Raw genomic sequence first — 21,931 nt, forward strand, 5'->3', positions numbered from 1 at the left:
TCAGTCTTGGTTATAAATGCCTTTGGCCAGCGTTCTCAGCTTTTACCAAAACTTACCCCTTGAGCCCCTGCACAGGTCAGTTAAATCAGACCTCTGGGGGGGGGGGGTGGGGCGGGGCATTGGTGTAGCACCTGCCTCGGGCGTGAGCTGAGCCGGGCTTTAGACTGGTGCCCTAGCGTCCGAGTGCTGAGGTTGGCCGTGGGGCTGCCTTGCACAGGGTCTGCTGAGCTCTGACTTACAGCCCGGCTCACTGTGAGTCCAGGCAGCTGGGCCCCTGCCCGGTCCGTCCTCTGACCATCTGTCCTGCCTCCTCCAGCTCATGGAAGCCCTCAAGGAGCAGGAGGAGATCAACTTCCGGCTGCGACAGTACATGGACAAGATCATCCTTGCCATCCTGGACCACAACCCTTCCATCCTCGAGATCAAACACTGAGACGGGGATGCTGGCTGCAGAGTGGCCTCAGGACCCCAGGACCCCAGGACCCCAGGACCAAAGGGCAGACCCTGCCTGAGGCTGCGGCCCCGGCTGGGCCTCACACACCCACTGTAAATGTCTCTCTGTCCACGATGTAATGTGTCCTGGTGTGGATGGGGGGGGGGGCGTGCACATTGGGGCTGTGGCTGGGGGGTGACACCTGTGCAGTCAGCTATTCGCGCACTTCGTGGTCCCTCTGCAGGGGCAGAGGGTCCTGGGGGTGCAGGGGCCGAGGTCTACAGTCAGGAGTCACTGTATTAACAAGAACTGGAAGCTTGTGTTTCAGATACTGGATAACATGATTCTACCTCTGGGGATGAGGATTCAGAAGCACTCTAGGGAGACAGGCTCTTTTCCACCGCTTTATTCCCCCAGGAGTAGGAGCAAAATTACCATCTTTTCCAGGAGTTCGAATGCCCAGCAGCTGTGTCCTCACCAACCTCTTTGGCCACCTGTGAAGTCCAGGTGCTTGAACTCAGGAGGAGGAAGGGGCATGCAGGAGGAACACGAAGGGGGCCTCTCAGCCCCTCCCGGGCGGGCCGCCCCTGTGAGCCTGAGCAAGCTGTGTCCCAGGGACTCAGGCTTGGGAAGACCCACCCGCATTCTGGGAGTTCTCGGCATTTTTAGAGCGCCTGTCCCTGCTTATCTACCTCTCCCTTCCTGTTTTTGTTTTGCTTATAAGACAAGGAGAAATGCTGTAAGGTGTAGGGATTCAAAAGAAGGGGAAGGAGGCTGAGGGGCGGGGGTGATGCTCACCTGCCCCGCAGTGTCCTTCTCCCGGCTGCATTCTGAAAGAGGCCGGGGTGGATCCTTGCGTCTGCAGGCCGGGGCGGGCCTGGCTCCCCAGTCCCTGCTCTCTGCACAGCCTGGCAACAGCGGGCCTCGGGTCTGGGCACTCAGAGCCGGGGCTCCGGGCTGGGCTGGGCTCCTGGGGGTCAGCTGGGGGAGTTTCAGGGAAACCTTAGTCTTTCATCTTCATGGGATGTGTGAGAATTCTCACTCTGGATGGATGTTAATGCAGTTTTTCGTTCCAGGCAGCTGGGAGTAGGTACGGTGCTTTTTTTTTTAGTTTTTTCCTGTGTTTCTCCGTTGTATAGGGCTGATGCGTTTCCTTAATCCAAATAGACATACACGTGGATGGTCCTTATTTTTCTCCCCCGCAGGTTGCTTTCGTTAGCACTCCTGGTGCAGAGGGGAAGTCTGGGCGTGCCGGAGAGGGAACAGAGGGGACCAGAGAGGGAACAGAGGGGACCATGGGAGGGGACAGGGCAGTGGGGGGTGCGGAGGGCACCTGGGGAACCGGGTGTGTCCCTGCTCACGGTGGCAGGTCTGTGGCCACGACTGACCATCCCTCATGCCAGTCCACTTTTGCTTCCGTTGGACTCTGTGGTTTCTCTGTGGGCTTGTGCGCGGGGTTTGTTTTTGTCCCGCCAGTGGCGGGGCACACTGGCCCAACCCAGGAGTTCCGGCCGCCCGCGCCAGGAGGGCCAGGGCAGGGTCAGTCCTCTGGGGGTTTCTCACCCTGACGACACTGGCCTCCTCGGGCTCCCCTGAGGGTCTGAGCAGTGGCCGTGGAAGGGTGACTTAAGGAGTGGGTCTTCTGAGAACGTGCTGGTGGGAAGGCGTGGCCACAATCCAAGGGACAGGAGAGAAGAACCGCAGCCTGAGGGCTTTGGTCTGGGTTCACTGGGAGGGAGTCCTGCAGAGAGGCCGGCGCCCCAGAGACCAGCGTTCTATGTGTAAAACTGCACGTGCTCTTTAGCTACGTTGGTGTGGAATTCTCCAGAAGGTCGAGGAGAGGCCTGAGTGGCAGGCGGGGCCACGAACGCTCCAGGGAAGCACCCGTCTGAAAGGCCCCTGGGGACCTGGTGTGGGGCTTGGGGTCTCAGGAAGAGGGAGCAGTCTCTACTTCATGCGAGACTGAATTCCAGGAACACACACCTAAAGTTACACCTGCCCCTCTGACTTCGGCCAGAATACCTCGTATAAAACTGTCCAATTGGCTTTTTAAAATCAGACTTTTAAAAAGCGCTCTTCTGCGCTTGGAAGCTAGCCTGAGGAGGGCAGACGGCCCAGGCGCCCTGGCCTCCCCCCACCATCCCCCCCGCCCGCGGGCCGGGTGGGAGCTGTGCTCCCCCTGGGTGGGTGCAAGGGGCAGACCGCCGTCTCCTGTGCTCCCTCCCCCCTCGCCGGTTCTCAGGGCGAGAGTTCTCCTGCCTCTTAGTACTGGGGCTGTCAGCTAGCGCATGGGATGTCCAGGTAAATCTGAATTTCAGGTTAATGACAAATAATTTTTAGGAGGAGTATATTCTGTGCAATACTTGGCACATATTTAAAGTGGAGAGGATTTTGAAATCCTGATACCTAGGTCAAATCCCCAGAGGTTCTGATTTCACTGGTGTGGGTGCAGCCCAGGCATCAGAATGTTCAAAGGATTCCCCACCCCAGGTGATTGTAATTTGTTACAATTTAACTGGGTGTCCTATGTGGGTTTTGATTTTTGTTTTTGCCAAACCCGTGTAGGGGCGGGCCGGCACCACCTTGCCTGAAGTACGGAAGTGTCGGGGCAGGGGGGCTCCCGCGGCAGAGTCACGCTGTGCAGACGCTGGGCCGTCCTCGGGTTCAAGTCAAGACCAGACAAAATCCGCTGAACCCGCGAGCTAGTTTTATGGACAGTATCTGATAGCAAAGGAAGCACTTTCTGGATTAGGTGGCCCTGTTCTGTGGGAAAGTATAAGATACAAAGTCCTGGTAAAAAAAAAAAGTTTTTTAAACTTTGAATTGGCCAACCTTAGATAAGGTATCTTATTTTAAATGTGTTAGATTCTTTGCAAATTGTAAGAGAGAGATTCCTTTAGCTTGACTTTATTTCCGACCTATGAAAAACACACAAAGTTCGAGAACTTTCCGCAGCCCTTGGACCTGAAACTGGTTCTCAGCTCCGCTCAGGCACTGGAGTCACCTGGGGAGGGTTAGAAAATTCTGCTGACTGGGCTGACCCCCCTGCCCCCGCCAGGTTGGGGTTTAATTGGTGTGGGTGTGGCCCAGGCGTCCACGGGTTAAAAGGGCTCCCCGGGTGATGCCAGCGTGCAGCCGGGGCTGAGGCCCTGGCAGAGCGGGTTGTGTGCTGGCAGGGGTGGGGATGGCTGCTGGGCTTGTTAACCCGGGTGCTGGCCAAAAGCCACTCGGGTGTCAGTGGCTTTTCCTGATGGGAAGTCAGATGGTGAGAGGTTAGCACATCCCTTGCCCCCAGGATGGGAGGCCAGATGCCTTCAGGAGCTGGTGGATCCAGCGCTTGTCAGCAGCCCGGGGGTTAGCAGTTCTGAGTGGGCAGGTCCGCTTGGCTCCCAGGCAGTCGTGGGTGGCACGTGCTGGGATATGGGAGTGGAGTGGAGCGGAGCGGGGTAGGGAGCTGACCAGCAGCCTCAGAAACAGCAGTCACCTCCTCCCCCAGCTGAGCTGCAGGGGCTGCTGGCTTTTCGGGGTCTGCCTCCAGCCGGTTTTCACCAGGGTGGGTGAAGGCTGCCCCAGCCCCTCCCCTGTTCGCAGCCAAACCAGCACCTGGCCTGCAGCCAGGAGGCCCCAGGGGCTGCTACCCTGGCGAGTCCGATTCCCGGCCCAAGGCGGCCTGGTAGTTAGGGGTGTGGGGTGGGCTCTCTTGCTGCCACAAGGGACTTCGTAATGGACAGAGGCCTGCAGGGGCAAGTGGGCCTGTGGCTCAGGGAGAAATTAGCCCTCTTGTGCTCCATGGGTATGGTGTTTAACATACTAGCAAATATACACCTAAAAGCTAATCTTAGGTGTGATTGAAACGGAGGACGCTGTGGACGGCCACCATGCCAAGGAAATGACTTTGCTGTCCTGGCACATCATCAGCGTCTCTTTTAAAGGGGGGGGGTGTTAAATGGAGGAGAGGGCCACTCATCGCTGCCGCCCCCCAGCCCTCCTTTCTACAGGCCCGGGGCAGCCCCCTAGGACTCTGGTTCTGGCTGGGGAGACCGGGGCTTGCCAGCTGAAGGGTCCCAAGTGTGGGGGCCACTCCCTCCCCAGTCACTTTGAGCAAGTCCCTTCCCTTCACTGACCCCGGGGACCTCTGGTCCTGCCCTCCTGCTCTGTCTGCGGGTGTGAGAAAGGGCAGGGCGCAGGAGAGGCCAGCCCAACCTGCACGGCAGCACAACTCGGAGGCTCTTCCGCCACGCCACTGCCCACCTGGAAGAGTGGACAGCTTTTCAGAAAGGTTTGCTCCTGAAAGCATGAACCCTGGCGAAGCGTGACACCACATGATTTTGATGCCCCAACCTCGTGCTTCTGTTTCCATTGTGACTGGAACAGAGGGATGTCTGCCCCGGGCCACCAGAGGGGCTGGCGGTGGCATCTCGGCCACCCCCGCAGGGTCCAAGTGCTGTTGTCCCAGGAGCCTGCGCCTCCTGGCGGGCCCCCTGTTCTGCTGCGCTGCGCAGGCTGTGTTTTGTCTGCATGGTTTGGGGTCGTTGTCCTTGTGCCTTTTTGCTCCCTGTCACCGCTGTACAGGATTTCCACGTGACCACTGCCCCTTTTCTACATCCTGGCGTTGGCCCCCGCCCCTCCCGAGCCCTGTAAATGTGTACATAGTGTTCCACTCTGTGTCCACGTGCCTCTGCCAGGCAGGGTCCGCTCCCCCGCGGGGTCAGACCCCTCTGCCCTCCGCTCACTCAGCCATGCAGACGCGGTCACTTGGTACAGGATTTTTCATTCTGGTCGTGAGCCTGGGGACCCACGTGGTCGCTCATCCAGCCTGCTGCGAGTTTAGAAGCCCGCACACCTGGAAGGGGTGGCAGTGTGTAAAGCAGCTTCTCCCGCAAACCTCTGCCTGTGTTGGCGTCAACATGTGCAGATGGCGGCATGCGCCTCGCTAACCCAGGCCTCAACCCGGCAGGGACGCTGCGGGGCTGCCCCCCCTGCTAGGGCCCCCGGAGGCGGCTCCAGCTGTGCGGCTGCGGCCCTGGGCCTGGGTTCGAGCTGCTGCTGTCCGGGATCTAGGACAGCTTCGGACAAGTGGGCAGGAGGAGGCGGCTTCTTGCTGCCGCCCCTATCTGCTGTTAACAACTGCCAAGCTCTTCCTCGTCCGCTGAAGGTGCTCAGACCCGGGTGCCATTAACCACCCCCCCCTCCCCCCGCAGCGGTCAGGCCGCCATCAGACGGCGCTGCTGCTGCTGCCTGCTGGCGCCCTGTGTCCCGCGCCTGCGCGTACTGTTTCCCGGCCGGGTCTCCGGGCCAAATGGAACCGACTGCGCATGTGGTCTCAGGTCTCATCCCCCGAGGGTTGGTTGAATGGCTTTGGCTGTCTGTGGGGCTCCACCTGAGTTTCTTGACCCAGGACCCTCCATCTGGAAGCAGGTTAGCTTTGGGGCTCAGGGGAGGCCTCCCCCTCCAGGCCCGCGGTGGGGAGAGTGGGACGAGGCCCCAAGGCCGGGTCCCAGGATCCCGAGCTCTCTGTCTCCGGCCTGCTTCTAGCCAAGAAGGAGCTGGCTCTCAGAGGCGGGCTTTTCTGGGAACTAATGTACAGACCAAGGTGTAAATAAACAGTTTGCTTTTCTTGCCTGACTTGATGGTGAGTTTCTGTGGTGGGGACGGGAGGTGGGAGAGGTGCAGCGTGGTTCCAGTACTCCTGGGGAAGGGTGGGCGCTGCACGGCATGCCAGGGCGGCTGGTGCTGTCCTCCAGCAGCTGGGGGCACCCTGCAGATTCGGCTCTCCCTAGGGGACGAGGTGCGGATCCCAGAAGCTCCTGTAAGACCGTCATTCCAGCCACTGGGCTGTGAGGTTTGAAAAGTTTGTCCTCGCCGCAACCGTGCTGCCTTTCCCAGCGAGGGCCGCCCAGGGGTCTCCACTCACTCTGGTCCCTCTGATGAGGTCCCAGCACCATCTTCCTCCACACCAGCCACCATGACTCCCCTGGGTCACAGGCCAGGCCCTCCACTTGAGCCTGGTGGCAGGCTGACCTGCCAGCGCTGGTCCTGCCATGCCCTGGAGTGCTCAGGCCCCCCATGCCTACCCTCTGCTTGTTTACCCCTTCCTCTCGTTATTGTGGGATTCGAGGTGTCAAAGGTGTTCGCAGGTTGCCAGGCCCCGCTTCTGGAGATGAAGCTGCCCTCCCTGTTGGCCAGACCTTTAGGACAGGCAGGACCAGGCCCCTGCACATCCCCAGAAAGCCCTGGCCATGGGTCTGCCAGGGCCGCAGGCGGCTCCTGCTCACTGGATCTACACGGCCCCACCCCGGGCTCCGGGGGAAGTCGTCTCCCGCACTGGGGGTTGTGTGTTCTCCTGGACCTTGGCTCTCCGTGCCCCTAACGTGCCTTCTTTCCTTTCCAATGAGGGTGCCAGAGTCTGCAAGTAAAGATACAGGAGACCCCGTTACATTTTAATTTCAGAAATGAAGTTTTTTTAGTTGAAGTATGTCCCCTGCAATACTAAAAAATTATTCACTGATATCTGAAATTCAAATTTAACTGGGAGCCTTTTTTTCTCTAATCTGGTGGCCCTATTTCCACCCCTCTCCAGGGCCCCTCTCTGGCCAGTCAGGCTCCTCCAACTCCTGAGTGCTTGCCCTGCACCCCAGTTTCAGAAACACTCCTTTCTTGCCACTACTGTCTTCGAGACAGGTTCTGCCTTCCTCACCCCAGCCACCCAGGAGCGGCTGCTGGTGTTTCCAGCAGCTGCACGCCCTTGCGGCCTGCGGGGGGCGGGGCTGAGGGGGGCGTGTGCGCAGAGACCTGGAGCCCCGGAAAGGACTGAGCCTGGAGGTGAACTCAGACTCTAGCCAAGGATGTGGGGCACCACAGAGTCCTGAGGACCAGGTGGGGACAGGGGCACTGCTGAAGTGCCCCGGCATTAACTTCTAATTTGCTGGCCTTTTACAATAATCAAGCCATTAACCATTTTCTGAGACTGTGTGCATGGGGAGATTCCGAGACTTCCCATCAGAGACCTGGGTTTGGGGCCCTGCCCCCTGTCTTTACCTATGTGACTGAGCAGGGCGCTCACCGGTCTGTGTCCCTGGCCCCGGCCTTAAAGCGAAGGAAACCCCAGTTCCTTCCATGAACCTGTGACGAGGGGTAATGGACAGCGTGTGCCCAGGCCACAGCGGGGAGCTGGAAAGGGCTTGCAGAATCAGAATCTCGGTTTGGGGAGGTAAGACTCATCTTCCCGAAAAGTCTGTTATGAAAGTGTCTCCTCTGTTGTGTTTAAGTTGTTAAGGGCGTTCACAGAAACACACCACAAACTGGGTGTCTTAGAATAACAAGTTTATTCCCTCACCATTCTGGAGGCCAGGAGTCTGGGATGCAGGTGTGGGCAGGGTGGGCTCGCTCTGGAGGCTCCGAGGGGAAACCTGTCCCCAGCCCCCCTCAGCCCAGCTGCTCCGTAGCTCGGGGCCGCATCCTCACAGGGCTGTCTTTGCACCGTGCATCTATCTCTGTGTCCTAGCTCCACCTTTCTGACAAGGACGCCAGACGTTGGATCAGGACCCGCCCTCACTCAGTACGACCTCATCTCAACTTGACTACATCTTCAAGCACTGTATTTTCATATAAGGCTACATGCAAGGCACTGTGGCTCAGGACTTCAACATCACTTGTTGGGTGTGACACAAGGTCACTGCTCTGGAGAGGGGTGACGCACGCACGGCTGTGTGTCTACAGGTTGTGCCCCCGGCTCGGGGGCGTGCTCACTCACCAGCCTTGGAGAAATTCCCTGACTGTAGGAGGTGGCATCCCCACGGCCCCCAGAGGTCACAGTTCTGCAAAGGGTTTCATTGTCAGATCCCGCCAGCTCACCGGGCCCACAAATTTAGGGACATTCAGAGTCATCGGTGACCAGGTCAGAGTCTCCTGCATGGGTCAAAACTACAGGCTCCGGCAGAAGTAGGGCCTGCTTCAGTGTGGTTCGTAGGGCAATAATATGACTGCAATAATTAATAGTTTTAATTTGAACATTTCACCTGAAATGTCATATGGTGTGCTTGAGCGTGGCATTGTTATGTTACAGAATTACATGCTTATGATTTTTGTAATAAAAGACTTTGTAATAAAACAGCTGTGGTGTTCGTGCCAGACCCTGTGTAAGGGCACGGAATCACTCAGCCAGCTAACTTAATCTGCTGAGCTGCGCCCGGCACTGGGAACTGGCACTGGGAACTGGCACGGAAAAGACAGCGGAGGCTCCATCCTGGGGGAGGAGGCTTGAGCCAAGGGAAGAGTCCAGAGGGCGCTGGGAGCTGGGGCAAGGGGACGGAGGCCAGCTGGGGATCAGGGACGGCTCGCCCACGGACGGGGGCTCGGCAGAGCCCTGAAGGACTGTGGGAGTCAGGAGCGCACGTGGGGGAGGCTCTTAGAGAGCACAGCCCTTTCGGGACCGTGGCTGGGAGGTGGGGCTGGTGAGGCAACGTGGAGCCTGGTGGGCTGAGGGTGGGCCTCCTTCGTCCACGAGGCAAATGTTTCATCAGCACCTACTAGACACCCAGTGTAGGGTTAGGTGCTGGGCTTGTGACCGTGAGCACAGCGGACCCACTCCCCACAGTCACAACACAGGGAGCTTCCAGGATGCTGGGTGGGAGATTCTCAATCCTGGCCGCACATCTGAATCACCTGGGGGCTTTTAAACCACACGCACACAGGTGTACCTTGGAGCCATTGCAGGCCTGATTCCAGGCTGTGGCAATTAAGCCAGTGCCGCAGTAAAGTGCCCTGGCATCTTTCTAATGGCGGGGGCGGGGTCATGCCTTCAGTTTGTAAAAGCACAGCACCTGTGAAGCTCAAAGGGTGAAGTGCATAAGACGAGGTGTGCCTGTCTGTCTGGGGCCAGGGGTTTGAATTCGGATGGTAGGGTGGGGCTGGACACTGGGTGTTTTTTTTTTTTTTTTTTCGAAGTCCCCCAGGTGATTCCAGCATGTAGCCAGGGGTGAGAAACACCCGTGTGCAATCACCTCTGAAACCATTTGAGGAATCAGGGGAACCTCAGCTGAGGACTGCGGGAGGAGGAGGAGGTGGCCAGGTAAGGGGTTGGGGAGGACACGGGAGCAGCAGCAGAAGGTGCAAGGCCTTGTAGAGAGCGGGGTGCAGCGACTGTTGTCGGGGAGCCGCCAGCTCAGAGTGGAGTTTCACAGAGCGGCAGGGGCCCAGGCAGGTTGCTGGGAGACCAAGGGAGAGATGGAGGCAGTCTGGACCCAGGTGAGACCTGCTCTGTTGTTGTTCTTTGCGGAGTGTAATGAGGAGCTGGAATTACTAGGCTTTGGTGGTCACTTGGGCCGGGGAGCCAGGCGTCTCACAGCCCCGCAGGGGCGTCTGCCTGAGGCCACTAGAAATGACTCCAGAAGGTGACTAGACTCCAGCCAGAAGTGGAAAGAGCTCTTCCTGCAGCTCTTCCTTTCAGGCCTCGGGGGCAGCAGGAGCAGCAACACCGGCCCTTGTCAGGTCCAGAACCCGTGGTCAGCAGGTGATGCTCAGTGGTGGGGGTGCTCAGTGAGGGTCTGGGCAGGTTCCCTTCTAGTCTGTCCATCTGGACGTCTGTGCTCTGATTTTCGAGCCCCAGGTCAGTGGGAACTGGTGTCAGGCCTCCCCGTCTGAGGGCCTCTCCCACGCTCATCCTGCTGGAGGCCACAAGGAGGCAGTTCACGTTAGCGTACCAACTCAGGGCTCTAGGTACTTGCTTTGTGTGTCATTTAATCCTCACGACATCCATGAGGTGGGTGGTGGGAGCATCCCCACTTCACAGATGAGGACACTCAGCCACCGCAGGCAACCTACCCACCCACCCACAAGTCGGCCAGGATTCACACGCAGGCGCCTGGTGTGGGGAAGAATCAGGGCAGGGCTCAACTGACTCACCCAAGGAGTGGGTTGCTCAGGGTGCAGACAGGTTCCTAGGGGCTGGGAGACTTCGGGGTGAAGGCAGCCATGTGCTGAGCCCTGGAGCCTGGGGCAGCTCTCTGGGAGCAGAGGGGCTGGAGAGAGGCCCGGGGAAGAGGGCTCCGAGGGAGCGGTGGTGCGGAAGTGCGGACACGTGCAGCCGTTTGCATGATCTGGAGCAGAGGCCCGGGAAGGATGGCGGTTCCACGGTGGGTCAGCCTAGCGGGCTGGGCTGCATTCTAAGGTGGGCTACAGGGTCAATAGTGCTCCAAGCTCAGGGGCATGGTTATGGGCATTAAGGCCCAGGAGGTCTGGAGCCATCTCCTGCTATCCCTGGTTTGGCCTTGGCTTTCACTTTGGGCTCCAGGACATTGGTGTGGCCTCTGGGTTTTAAAAAAAAAGTGCGGGTGCTTCTGAAAGGTCCGAACCCAGAGAGCAAAGGGCTGAAGTCTGAGACTACGTTCTATGGCCGGTTTGATGGATGGCCTGTGGGACCCTCGCCCCTGCGTTCTGGCCCAGTGGCCCCCTCTGCTCCCACTCGGCTCTGCCAGTTCATCCAGTCCAGCAGGTGGCCCCAGACCGAATGCTGAGCTCTGCTGGCCTCTGGCAGCGTCTGGGCGGGCCCCTCCGTGTGTTTGTCCTGCAGGTGTGGAATGGGGGTGTGGTGAATGTCGACTCTGGGGGCTGCCAGGGCCGGAAGGAGACCTGTCCTGCCAGAGAGCCCTCAGGAGGAGCCTGTTTTTCTGAGGGGGGAGCAGTGAAGACAAAGGAGACCCACCTCATCCTCTGTGGGATCTAGCCCTGGGCTGAGCATCAATTGGTGCCCACACTCAAAGTCACGGTCAATGAACGGCAGCTGTGGGAGGGAGTGTCCACAGGTGGCTGCCCGTGACTCACTCCCTGCGTGCAGGCCTCTGCCTACTGGGGGTGGGGGGCATTTCCTTCCCCTCCCCTCGAGTCTGGCTGGCGCCCTGACTATTTCGATCAATAGATACAAACGCATCAGCTGTGGCAGAAGTAACATCCTGGGATTTCTCCGATCTGACCTTAAGTGACCTGAAGGAAGCTCTGCTTCCTTTCCCTTGACGTGCATCTTCAGGGGAGCCCCAGCAGCCACGTGGAGAACTGAGGTCCTGAGCCAACTGCCCCGCCGAGGTTCCCAGCTAGTGGCAGCCCTGTGAGGGAGGCCACACCAGGCTTCCCAGTGCCCCGGCCGACACCAGATGGAGCAGAGCTGCCTGGTCAACCCAGAGAGCCGCGAAAAACAGTGAGTTCTTGTTTGAAGCCTCTAGGTTTTAAGATAGTTGGTTACACAGCAGTAGACACATGAAACAGCATGTCTTCGGTCTCTCCTCTCCCTGAAAATTCATCTTTCTCATGAAGGGATCCGGCCAAGCAGGACCCACCTTGGGGAGAGACTTGGTTCATAAGCCCTCTGCCCTGGGCCCGGTAGATGTCTGACTGTGCAGAAGCCCCACGGTGAGCACTGACTGTCCACGGCAGCAGGGTCGGGTTCAGGGCGAGAGTCCCCAGGGCTGCAGCTGCTCAGTGGCGGTGCTCCCGGAGCCTCCTGCCTTGTTTTGGGGGCCCCTGAGGAGCCGGATTTCATTTAGCTGGTGACCCACCCACGAGCGCTGCCCAGCCCCTTGAGTTGCACGGCCACCTGTAAGCACTTTGTTAGGAGGCAACACCTACATGTGGAGTCAGGAGAAGGTAACTGATAAACACTCAGGGGGGATGAAAGAGAAAAACCAAACTGCACTGACCCTAACTGTGAAAAGCAAGCTTAACTTAAATGTCAACAGATGTGACCGCATGCTATTCCAAGAAGGTTTCAAGCTGTGTTTGCTTTTTTCTCCTATTAACACAGCCTTAATCTAGACGCTTTTGTGCTGGCAGAGAGACTGTGAAACTTGACCAAAGGGGCAAGTGTCAAGTTGCTACTACACCCGAGGAATAAGGGGCAAGCCAGCATTTCGCTCCCCTGCTAACTTCAGCAGTGAATAATGAGGGGAGTTGTTCAATGTTTAACTCATGCAGGGCCGCGGCTCACGGCTAACTGACGCTCCCATTTTATGGGTGAGAAAACAGGCCAAGTGCCTGCTGGGGGGCGCTGGGCATGGCCCCGGCCACATCCAGCATCTCAGAGGTTTTAACGATTCCATGCAAATGACACTGCCCTACAAACCTAGAACCAAATGGTGTGTTAGCTCTATGTGACCTAAGTCCATGAACTATTACTGCTACGTAACAAGCCACCCACAAAGTGCAGTGGCTTGCAACAAGAACGATTTATTATTGTCATGATTTTGTGGCAGTTCCTCTGCTGGGTATGCAGGAGCAGCACTCAGCTGAAGGGCAGCTGGGCAGGAAGGGCCGAGGCGTCCTCACGTATGTGTCTGGCAGGTGGTGCTGGCTTTCAGCTGGGAAGCTTCTCATGGCTTCTCGTCCTCCAGTCGCTAGACCGTCTTCCTCACACGGTGGCCTCAGGACAGGGGAGGCAGCCTAACGCAGCAGAGGCAGAAGCCATGAGGTCTCTTGAGACCTAAGCTTCAGAATCTATGTACTATCACTTTGACCGCATTCTATTGGGCAAGGCAAGCCAGATGGCCCGCCATATCCAAACAGGAGAGAAATAGACTCCGCGTTTAGACGGGAAAGAGCAGCAAAGAATTTGTGACTGAATTTAATCAACACCTCCTCCAGAACTTCCTATCCTTCTTGATTTTCCTCCCTAGGACTTACCACTTGCTGATCTGCTATATGTTTTGATTATTTATGTACACATGAAAGCACATGAGGGCAGGGATTCATGCTCCTTAACCGCTGCTATAGCCCCAGCACTGAGAGCAGGGTCTGGCGAGTAGCAGGTGCTCAATGAGGGTTTGTGGAAGGAACGACTGGATGCTCCCACCACCACCCCACAGGAAGGTGCGCACAGCCTGATCCTTGCCCACTGGGAGCTCTGTGCTCCGGAACCAGGGCGCCTTTGTAATGCAAAAGCCCTGTATTAAAAATGGTACACACACACTTAGAAAGTAGAAGTTAGACCACACTCTTATGGCTGCTTACTCCTGCAAGTAAGGGCAAATCCAGGTGCCTGGGCCTACCCAGCTGAGGAGTAGACGTGGACAGACCCCCATCAGGGAGCAACCCAAGTGCAGTCCAGGAAATACAAAGAACTCCTGCAACCCAAAATGAAACCCAAGTGTGACTCATAGCAGGTGGGTCAGAAAGCAAAAGATTCAAGAATCATCTATGTTTTTTTAGTGTTTTGGGGAGTATTTTGTTAAACATTGACTTTATTGTTTTAGAGAAGTTTTAGGTCCGTAGCAAAACTGAGTGGAGAGCACAGAGTTCCCATATTACCCTGCCCCCACCACGTACAGCTTCCCCACTCTGCACCCTGCACCAGAGCGGTACACCTGTTGCAGCCGAGGAAGCGATCCACCCCGAAGGACGTGGGGAATGCTCACCCTACAGCGGAGAGTGAGAACATCAGGATACCCCGGGACACACAAATGTGAAAACAAGTCTGGCTCTCCTGCGATTTAAAAAATAACATTATGTGCCACTGAAAAGGAAAAATTGTTGCCAATGAAATGTATGACTCCATCACCTGTGGCCAGTTGTTGCCCTTGATTTCTAATTTAAAATGTGAGAACACACACCTCAGAGCGAAAGAATTGCAGTGAGTTTTACACACGCAAGAGGGCAGGCGGCACTCTGTCCGGTGGCATGGTCACGTGTCCTTCGAACCCTCCGGTTTAAATTGTTTTTTAAAAACTTCCCTGTTTCTTGAACAAACAGCGTAGGCTGGGAAAACTGGATATTCACATACGGAAGATGAAGTGGATGCTTACTTATACCACAGACAGAAATTGACTCAAAATGGATTAAAGACCTAAACATAAGACCTGAATGGATATCTCTTAGGAGGAAGAAATAGTGGGAAAGTTTCCTGACATTGGATTTGGCCGTGGTTTCTTGGATATGACGCCAAAAGCACAAGCAACGAAAGCAAAAATGGACAAATGAGACTACACTGACCTTAACACTTTTGCAGAGGAAAGGAAACAATGACAGAGTGAAAAAATTCAGCCCATAGAACGGGAGGAAATAATGGCAAACCATGTATCTCATAAGCAACTAATATCCAGGAAATACAAAGAACTGCAACCCAAAATGAAAACAACAATCTAGATTTAAAAAAAAAAATTGGCAAAGAACTTGAATAGACTTCTCCAAAGAAGATTTCCAAATGGCCGCAAGCTATGAAAAGATGCCCTCCATCACTAACTAGGGAAATGCAAACCCCAGCACAACGAGATGCTACCTCGTACCCCTTAGTACAGCCATCACATGACAGCAACGGCAAAAACAAGCACTGGCCTGAATGTGGAGACACTGGGACCTCGTGCACTGGCGGTGGGAGTGTGAATGGGAGCAGCCACTCTGGAAAGCAGTATGGTGGCTCCTCGAGAAATTATAAACAGCACTACCATATGATCCAGCAATCCCTCTTTTGGGCATACATCCAAAAGATCTAAAGACAGGGTCTCAGGATATTTGCACACCCGTGTTCATGGCAGTGTTACTCACGAGAGCCGAGAGGTGGAAGTAAGCGGAATGCCGTGGTGGGACGCGTGGGCAGAGAAACATGCCGTGGAATGCCATTGGGCCTTAAAAAGGGAACCATGTATGTGACCGCCTGGGTCACCCTGGAAGACATTATGCTCAGTGGCATTATGCCAGCCACAGAAAGATAAATTCTGTACGATTCCACTTATATGAGGTACCCTGAGGAGTCAACTCCTAAAAACAAAGTAGATTGGGGGTGGCCAGAGACTGGGTGTAGTGGGGAGCAGGGAGCTGCTGTCAGTGGGTATCAAGTTTCAGTTTTGCAAAATGGAAAGTTCCAGAGCTCTGTTGCACAGCAATGTGCATAGAGTTAACACTACTATGCTGTGCATTTAAAGATGGTTAAGATGGTACATTTTCTGTTATGTGTTTTTTACCGCACACAAAAATAGCTTTCCTGAGTTTTCCCAAAGCACCACAATCTATACTTTTTAAAAAGTTCTGCAAATAAGGATGAATGGCTGTGGCAGTGGCCCAACTGGTCTGGTTTGTGTCCCCTCCCTGGCTGCGGTGTCCGGGGGGCGGGGCCCGGAGGGAGGTTGGCAGCTGGCCCCGCCCACCCTGAGAGGAGGGCTCTTCCTCCCTAACCCGTGTTCGCGCACCTCTCCTGGAACTGATGCTGTGGCCAGGGGTCAAACCAGGACAGGGGGACCTAATTTCCTTTTCTTTGCTAATTTAAGGAAAATTTGCACACATATACGGTATCACAATAAGCATTCATATTTTCACTATTTCAATGTTTTGCCTCTTTCATAGAACGAAAACATTACCAATGAAGTCCCCTATCCAGTCGTCTTTATATGCTTTTTACTTACTCCTTGCTTTGTTTTTCCCTTTACTTTAATAAATGGCGTGTATTGTCCTACATGCTGCTTTTTAAAATTACCTGTGCTTTTGTGCTCTGTGCTGCTCATCATTCCTTTGAGTCTAGATCATGCCTTTTAATGGTGACCTACAGTTCCAAGGTGTGGACGGATTCCGGTTCTTCCATTCAGGTCGCCTCTAGTTGTCCACTCCCCCTGGCACTGTCGTCAGGAGCACCCAGCAGGGGTCTCCTCGTGTGCCCACGTGGGATCCTCCCGGGCAAAGCTATCTTGTCTAAGAGGGCATTTATTTGGAGTCTCGTGCACAGGGCCAGTGCCAGGGGTTGAAGGGCAAGGCAGAGCAAAAGCAGCCCGGGGAGGGCCCCTCCTGCGTGCTGCGTCACTGAGCAAGGGTCACCTTCCCTGGCCCCTGCGGCCTGGCCCCCATCCGTCCAGAGTCCCTGTACCTTTCTCCGAGGACCAGACCCGTTCATGCCCGCACCCTCCTTGTCGTTCTTCTTGGCTCCCAATCTACTTGGCCTTAGCTTGCACTGCTCGCGTAACCTGCGGACCAGATGGAAACGACTCGGCCAAGGTCACACAGCGGCTCACGGAGCTGGCAGAGACGCCAGTGCGGACAGACGCCCGGCCCTGGCTCACCGGGGTCCGCGGTCGCCACGGAAGTGCTGTGGTAACGGGCACCGGTCTTGGGTTTTCTCCACTTGGGCCCTCGGCCTCACCTCGGGCTCTCTGCGGACGCCGTGCCCCTAGGGACGCTGGCGGGGGCGGGGGGTGTGGTGGGGGGGTGGTGGGGGGGGTGGGGGGGGGGGGGGGGGTGGTGAGGCCCGCCCGGGCTCTCAAGCACTACGGGTTCGGACACCACCACCAGCAGGATGTGGGGCTTGGCTTTGACTTTAGTGGGAAGGAAAGGGGGTTCCCGACAGGCGGGTCTGCAGGGGCGGGTAGCCGGGGCGGGACCAGAGGCGGGGCATCACCCCTCTAGCGCCTGCGCCACCTCCCTTCCACTGAGAGTTTCAAGCGCTCGCTCGGCTGTCAGGCGCGGTGGCCAAGTGGTAAGGCGTCGGTCTCGTAAACCGAAGATCGCGGGTTCGAACCCCGTCCGTGCCTGGCCCTTGAAGGTGGGGTGTGGCAGTGGGGCTGTAGTGTTCTCATATGTGCTTTCCCCACCTTCTGCTACTTGGCTTTTTGATTTTTTTACTTTTCGGATTTTGTTCAGGCGTCCTCCAGTCTCTCCCCTACCCAGGTTCCAGGGTCACACAGCACTGTAGCTTCTTCCGGCAGCTCCGCTCCCCCAGCCGCACTGCACAGGGCAGACCTGTCTGGGATCCCTGCGTTACCGGCAGTGACACTGACACCCGAGGTGAACAGCTTGCACTAGGCACCGGGGTAGCTAGTGGGGGTGGAGAGTGGGGGAGGGTCCAGTCCATACTCATTTTGCAGGTCTTGAGGGTGGGAGGACTTCCTAGAAAGGGCGTTTGAGTTTCTGGAGATGTTTTGTGGTTTCCATTTGGTCCTTGAAAGGTGAGTTACACACCATGCTTGCCCCCTGCCTTTTCCTCTAGGTTAGGAAGCCAACAACATTTAGCTGGTGGGTGCTTATTCCTTTCCCAGCCCTTGTGAACGGAGCCTTTGAGTCTGGCCCCCAGCCAGCTGTGGGACTCCCCAAGTCGCCTCTAGGATAAGCTGCCCGATTGAACACAACATTATGTTGAGTGTCTCCCATTCCTGATACACTCCAGTCTGTCTGTTTCCTTCTTCAGTTGTGACACTTAGCACTGAAAATACTGCTGTGTATGTAATCTCATTAAGGGAACTTAACCTCCTTCATTGTATGTTCCATATTTCTGTTAATGTGACCAAAAGTCACATTACATTTCTGGAGGCCCCCGTTGTACAGGGCACCATAGGGAGCTTCCGGTGGACCGGAAGTCAGCAGTCTCTTTGGAACGGTGTCTAAGGTTATCAGAAGATAGGACGTGGGGCTCAAGCAGCAGGGAAGTATATTGATTGCGTTTTCCTTAAGGTTCCAATAAATGGAAGAGATGTTCTTGGCTTTTGAAGGGAATGCTGAACTAGGGTGTCACCCTGGCTCAGTATTCAATTCATCATGGAATTGTCACTAAATGCAAACAAAGGCAGATTCCAAATATCCAGGGATAGGAAGGGGAAATGTCCTGAACTATTACTGGATATTGCCTTATATCATATGCTTTAATTTGGATTACTGATCCTCGGAACTCTGAGGCTGGACATCAGGTATTCAGCAGTAGCTGGAGGAGAGAATTCCACTCTAGCAGATGAGGGTGGATGAACCAGGCCAAAGTCAGTAAAAGAGGATCAAGGTACAGAAGAAGTCAGCATGCAGATGTTGGGGGAAATACGGGCCCTCAAAGGTGGAGGGCCAGAGGTAGGGGTCATGTATGGATCCTAGGCCCTGGTCAGATACAAGCACCATAGTGAAAGGGGAGCAGAAAGGTCTTGTGATGACCTCACAGGCCTTTGTGGATCGATACTCACCCTGGTGGGGCTGGAGGTAGGTTAGTGGCCTTCAAGGGTGAGGGTGGAGGCAGAAGGAGACGCCTGTGTTGAGTTACTTGTACAACCTCTATTAAACCACTCACATGCTCTGGAGTTCAGCTTCCTCAGTTGCAAACTTCAAAAGTTGAAAAAAGTGTTTCCTAAGTGCCTTGTAGCCTGAAATTCTACATTTCTACATCAGACCCTGGGCCTTGGACAAGCAAAGGGACCTCTAGCTGCACCACCCATCTCGCTCATGGGTGCCAAGGTGGCGAGTCATAGCAGCCCCATTCACAGCGGGGCTTGGTCGTTGCCACTTCATGACGGGACCTCTGTGCCCCGGCTCTCCATCCAGAGACTTACGGTCAGCGCTCCCTGATGGGCAGAACGAGAGCTGCAGAGGCCCTGCCTTCTGCCAGCTTCCCCTTGCTCAGGCTGCCCTCGTGGCTCCCTTCAGAGTCCAGGACAGAACACGGGGCCTCTGGTACCACAGTTGGAGAGCCGCAGAGGCGGGCATGGCCATTGCATTGTGGGCAGCCAGAACCTCCAGGGTATTTTTGAAAATATAAACTACTTGAGGTCAGGCCTCTTCCTTCCTGGGAGTGAATATTATTTAACTCAAAAGCAGAATTTGGCAAGTGCATACAATTTGCCTCATACTGTCGGTTTCAGTCCAATATCCCATCCCGGAGAAATATATGTTTAAGTCTTCTGTTTTACAATTACATCTATTCAAAAGCCGCACAAATCAAGTGAATGTCTTAATTATGAGAACACCAACCGGGTCAGGGAACTTTGCCTGACACCCCAGAAGCCTCCTTCATACACGCCCCTCCTCAGTCACCCTCCCCAGAGCTGGAAGTAGCTACGTCCCCTATTTTTATAGTGATCCCTCCTCACATTTTTACTCATCACCTAATCGAGCATCTGCTCATCTTTGTACCTATTGCTTAACTTCACTCATTTTGAAAACTGATATACCTTTTAAGCATTTGTATTTCAATCACTAGGATCCCCTTTCAGTCCCTGGCGGCGTACCTGTGAGGAACCTGGCCCACTGGACCTGCACAGTGTCCTGTAATCTAGACGTCACTGCCTGTCAGCTCTTGGTGCAGCTCAACCAGCTCCTCTGTCCTCCCTGGCGTTTCCTGCAAATTAGCAGCTAATCAGACACTGGGGGCAGAGTCAGGTTCCTTACCTTTGAAAAGACTCAGGACTTATCTCCCCTGAGAAACCTCTGATTCCTCCAGGTAATGAGTCAGCTTCTGGTCTGGGACCCTCTGCGTGTGTCATGTCACAGCGGGGCGGCACTTGGGCCGAGACAGTCTCCCTCAGGTCTGTGTTTCCAGCACCTGGTAGGAGACCCAGAGCAGCCTCTACTTGAAAGCCTGAAGAAGTCTTCCCTGAGGAGATGACTTCTCGTCTGGGCTGGGGAGGATGAACAGGATTTGGATATTTGTGCCTTTCTTCAATCACCTTTTTTTAAAGGGTTTTTTTCCCCCTCCATTTTTAGATAGAGGGGAAGGGAGGGAGAAAGAGAGGGAGAGAAATTCTGATTGGCTGCCTCTCGCGCATCCCCACCCTCCAGGGCTCAGTCACCTTTGACCCTGAAATGTCACAGCCTAGGTCACAGCTGAGCAGGCGAGGGTGCTCTTCTTTCTCCCGTGGGCTTTCTAACATTGCACATACAACGGGATTTTGAACTAAAACAGATGCTCACTCTTTGTAAATAGTTTGATTAGCAAACACTGAAGGCCCAAACCCATCCTTCCAGGCAAAAGTTATCAATTAGGAACAGAAATCATCCAACCCTCTCACTTCACAGCCACAGAAACAGGCAAGGAAAGGAAGTGATTTGTCCAAGGTCATCCAGAAGCTCTACCTTTATCACACAGGTGGGAGGAGGAGCACGGATCAGTTTGGAAAAGTCATCTTCATTATTACTTGATGGCCCATCTGTTTGCCGGCCCGTGAGCTAAGAGCCACTTCACTCATCTGACGTTCACGTGGATCGACAGCAAGAGCACACAGTGACCGAAGCCACCAGGCCCGACCACAGTACTCAGGCTGTAGAGGCCGGGGAGGGGCCAGGTGAGACTCCTCAGGAGACAGATGCCTAGTTTTCCTGGACCAAGTGCCCACAGGAAGCCTTTCAGAGAAGGCCGAGTGAGATGGTGGGGACTGGGGGCCAGTGGGGCTCCGTGTGACCGGCCTGCCCAGGGGTGGCCCCCCACCTTCCCCGCCTCACTCCTGAGGGCACATTCAGAGGGCGCAGCCCAGGTGGGGAGTCGCACACCACCCGCCCCCTCCCCACCTCCCATCACGCAGGAAAACCGAACCCAGTTCTGCCTTAGCCTTGCTGAAATATTATTATACCTGGAGAGAAGGGGCTTCTTTCTGGAGAATTTGCCTCTCTGCGGCTGCTTATGTGCAAGAAAGGTGTCCTTTCAAGTAACCTACGTAGGTAGGTAAAGGGGCTCTCTAGGCTGGCTGGAATATGAAGGTAATCGACAAAGTCAGAAACTTCAAAAATTTCTCTTCCTGTATTTGTGAAATAGCCAAAGTGGGAGAAGTCACAGAAAAATCACATACCAGTTTTGCCACTGATGAAACAGAGGCCCAGAGGCAGCGATAATGTATCAAAGGCTGTGGAGGAGCCAGGGACTGGAACAGGCTCCAAACCTCGATAAGACCAGCGATACCGGTGCCGTGACCTTTCTGCAGCGAAGATGTCATTCCTGGCATGTCTTTCCCCTAAGCTCTGGGGCCCCTCCCTCTCTCCTAGCCTCCAGGGCCCAGAGACACAAAATCCGTGTAAGTTGCCATTTGGGCAAAATTGGCTGAGAAAATGAAGCCCGTGAATTCCACACACAAAATGCTCCAGGTTACTTGCAGCCCTCTCCTCCCTCTGGCCGCCAGGATCCCCGTATCTGAGCTCTTTCTGACTGACAGCAGGAAGCTGAGAAGAACCCAGCACGACCGTGACTAGAGAAGTGGCATCTGATAGGCGGGAGGGTCCCAAGGAGGAAGCAGAGTGGAAAGGGCACAGACCTTGGGTGAATCTTGTCAAATTCCCAAGCCCAGTTTCCGCAGCAGTAAAACAGGGGTCCTCCTCCCTTCCACTCCACAGCACCTTGTCATGTTGCTAGAGCTGTAGCAAGTGTTCATGGTGGGCACAGGGTCAACACTGGACTGTGGTGTCCATGTTCATTACCTCGGACGGTGTGGGCACCAGAGGCCACTGTGAATGTTGAGCCCGTGTGAGAAGTGGCCACCGTGTGAGGAAACGTGAAACCAGCAGGTGTCCCGGGAGTGCCCCTGTCCATGGGGCTCAGGCCCCAGGGGGCTGCGGGGCAGCCAGTCCCAACCAGTCACGGCAAAGCTGGGTTCTCAGCAAATATTTGCAGAGTACGTGCTATGTGCCAGCAGGCATGGGGACACAGGAGTGTACTTCAGAGACAGAATCCCTGTCCCTGCGGAGCTTGCGTCCTGGGAGTTGGAGGCAGAGATCAGTGACAGGGAGACACATTCAAATGAGGAAAACGTGTGGCATATTAGAGGGGACAAGGGCTGTGGACAGGAAAAAGCATCC

General features: G+C 55.4%; 1 protein-coding gene, 1 long non-coding RNA gene and 1 other non-coding gene across 5 annotated transcripts in view; 2 read left to right on the forward strand and 1 right to left on the reverse strand.

Moving 5' to 3' along the window:
• RAB11FIP4 (RAB11 family interacting protein 4) overlaps nt 1–6,058 on the forward strand; it is a 104,287-nt gene extending 98,229 nt beyond the window's left edge. For both annotated transcript variants that reach the window (XM_045836485.1, XM_045836486.1), the window contains one exon: nt 317–6,058. In XM_045836485.1, the coding sequence (XP_045692441.1) occupies nt 317–433 (117 nt within the window). In that variant the 3' untranslated portion in view covers nt 434–6,058. The remainder of the gene's footprint in view (nt 1–316) is intronic.
• A 6,580-nt stretch (nt 6,059–12,638) lies between these two features.
• LOC123817616 lies at nt 12,639–16,576 on the reverse strand. Of its 2 annotated transcripts, XR_006785461.1 has the most exons (4): nt 16,462–16,576; nt 16,269–16,365; nt 13,834–13,901; nt 12,639–12,862 (listed from the first exon to the last, which is right to left on the reverse strand). It is a non-coding gene; the product is annotated as an uncharacterized LOC123817616 (long non-coding RNA). The 2 variants fall into 2 exon arrangements; XR_006785460.1 differs by lacking the exons at nt 16,269–16,365; nt 16,462–16,576 and adding an exon at nt 15,885–16,232.
• Nucleotides 16,577–16,857: 281 nt separating this feature from the next.
• TRNAT-CGU lies at nt 16,858–16,929 on the forward strand. Its single transcript has one exon. It is a non-coding gene; the product is annotated as a tRNA-Thr (tRNA).
• The last annotated feature ends 5,002 nt before the right edge of the window (nt 16,930–21,931 follow it).

This window comes from Phyllostomus hastatus, unplaced genomic scaffold, assembly GCF_019186645.2.
Source record: "Phyllostomus hastatus isolate PE091 unplaced genomic scaffold, TTU_PhHast_1.1 phas_contig_210, whole genome shotgun sequence".
Lineage (NCBI taxonomy): Eukaryota > Metazoa > Chordata > Mammalia > Chiroptera > Phyllostomidae > Phyllostomus > Phyllostomus hastatus.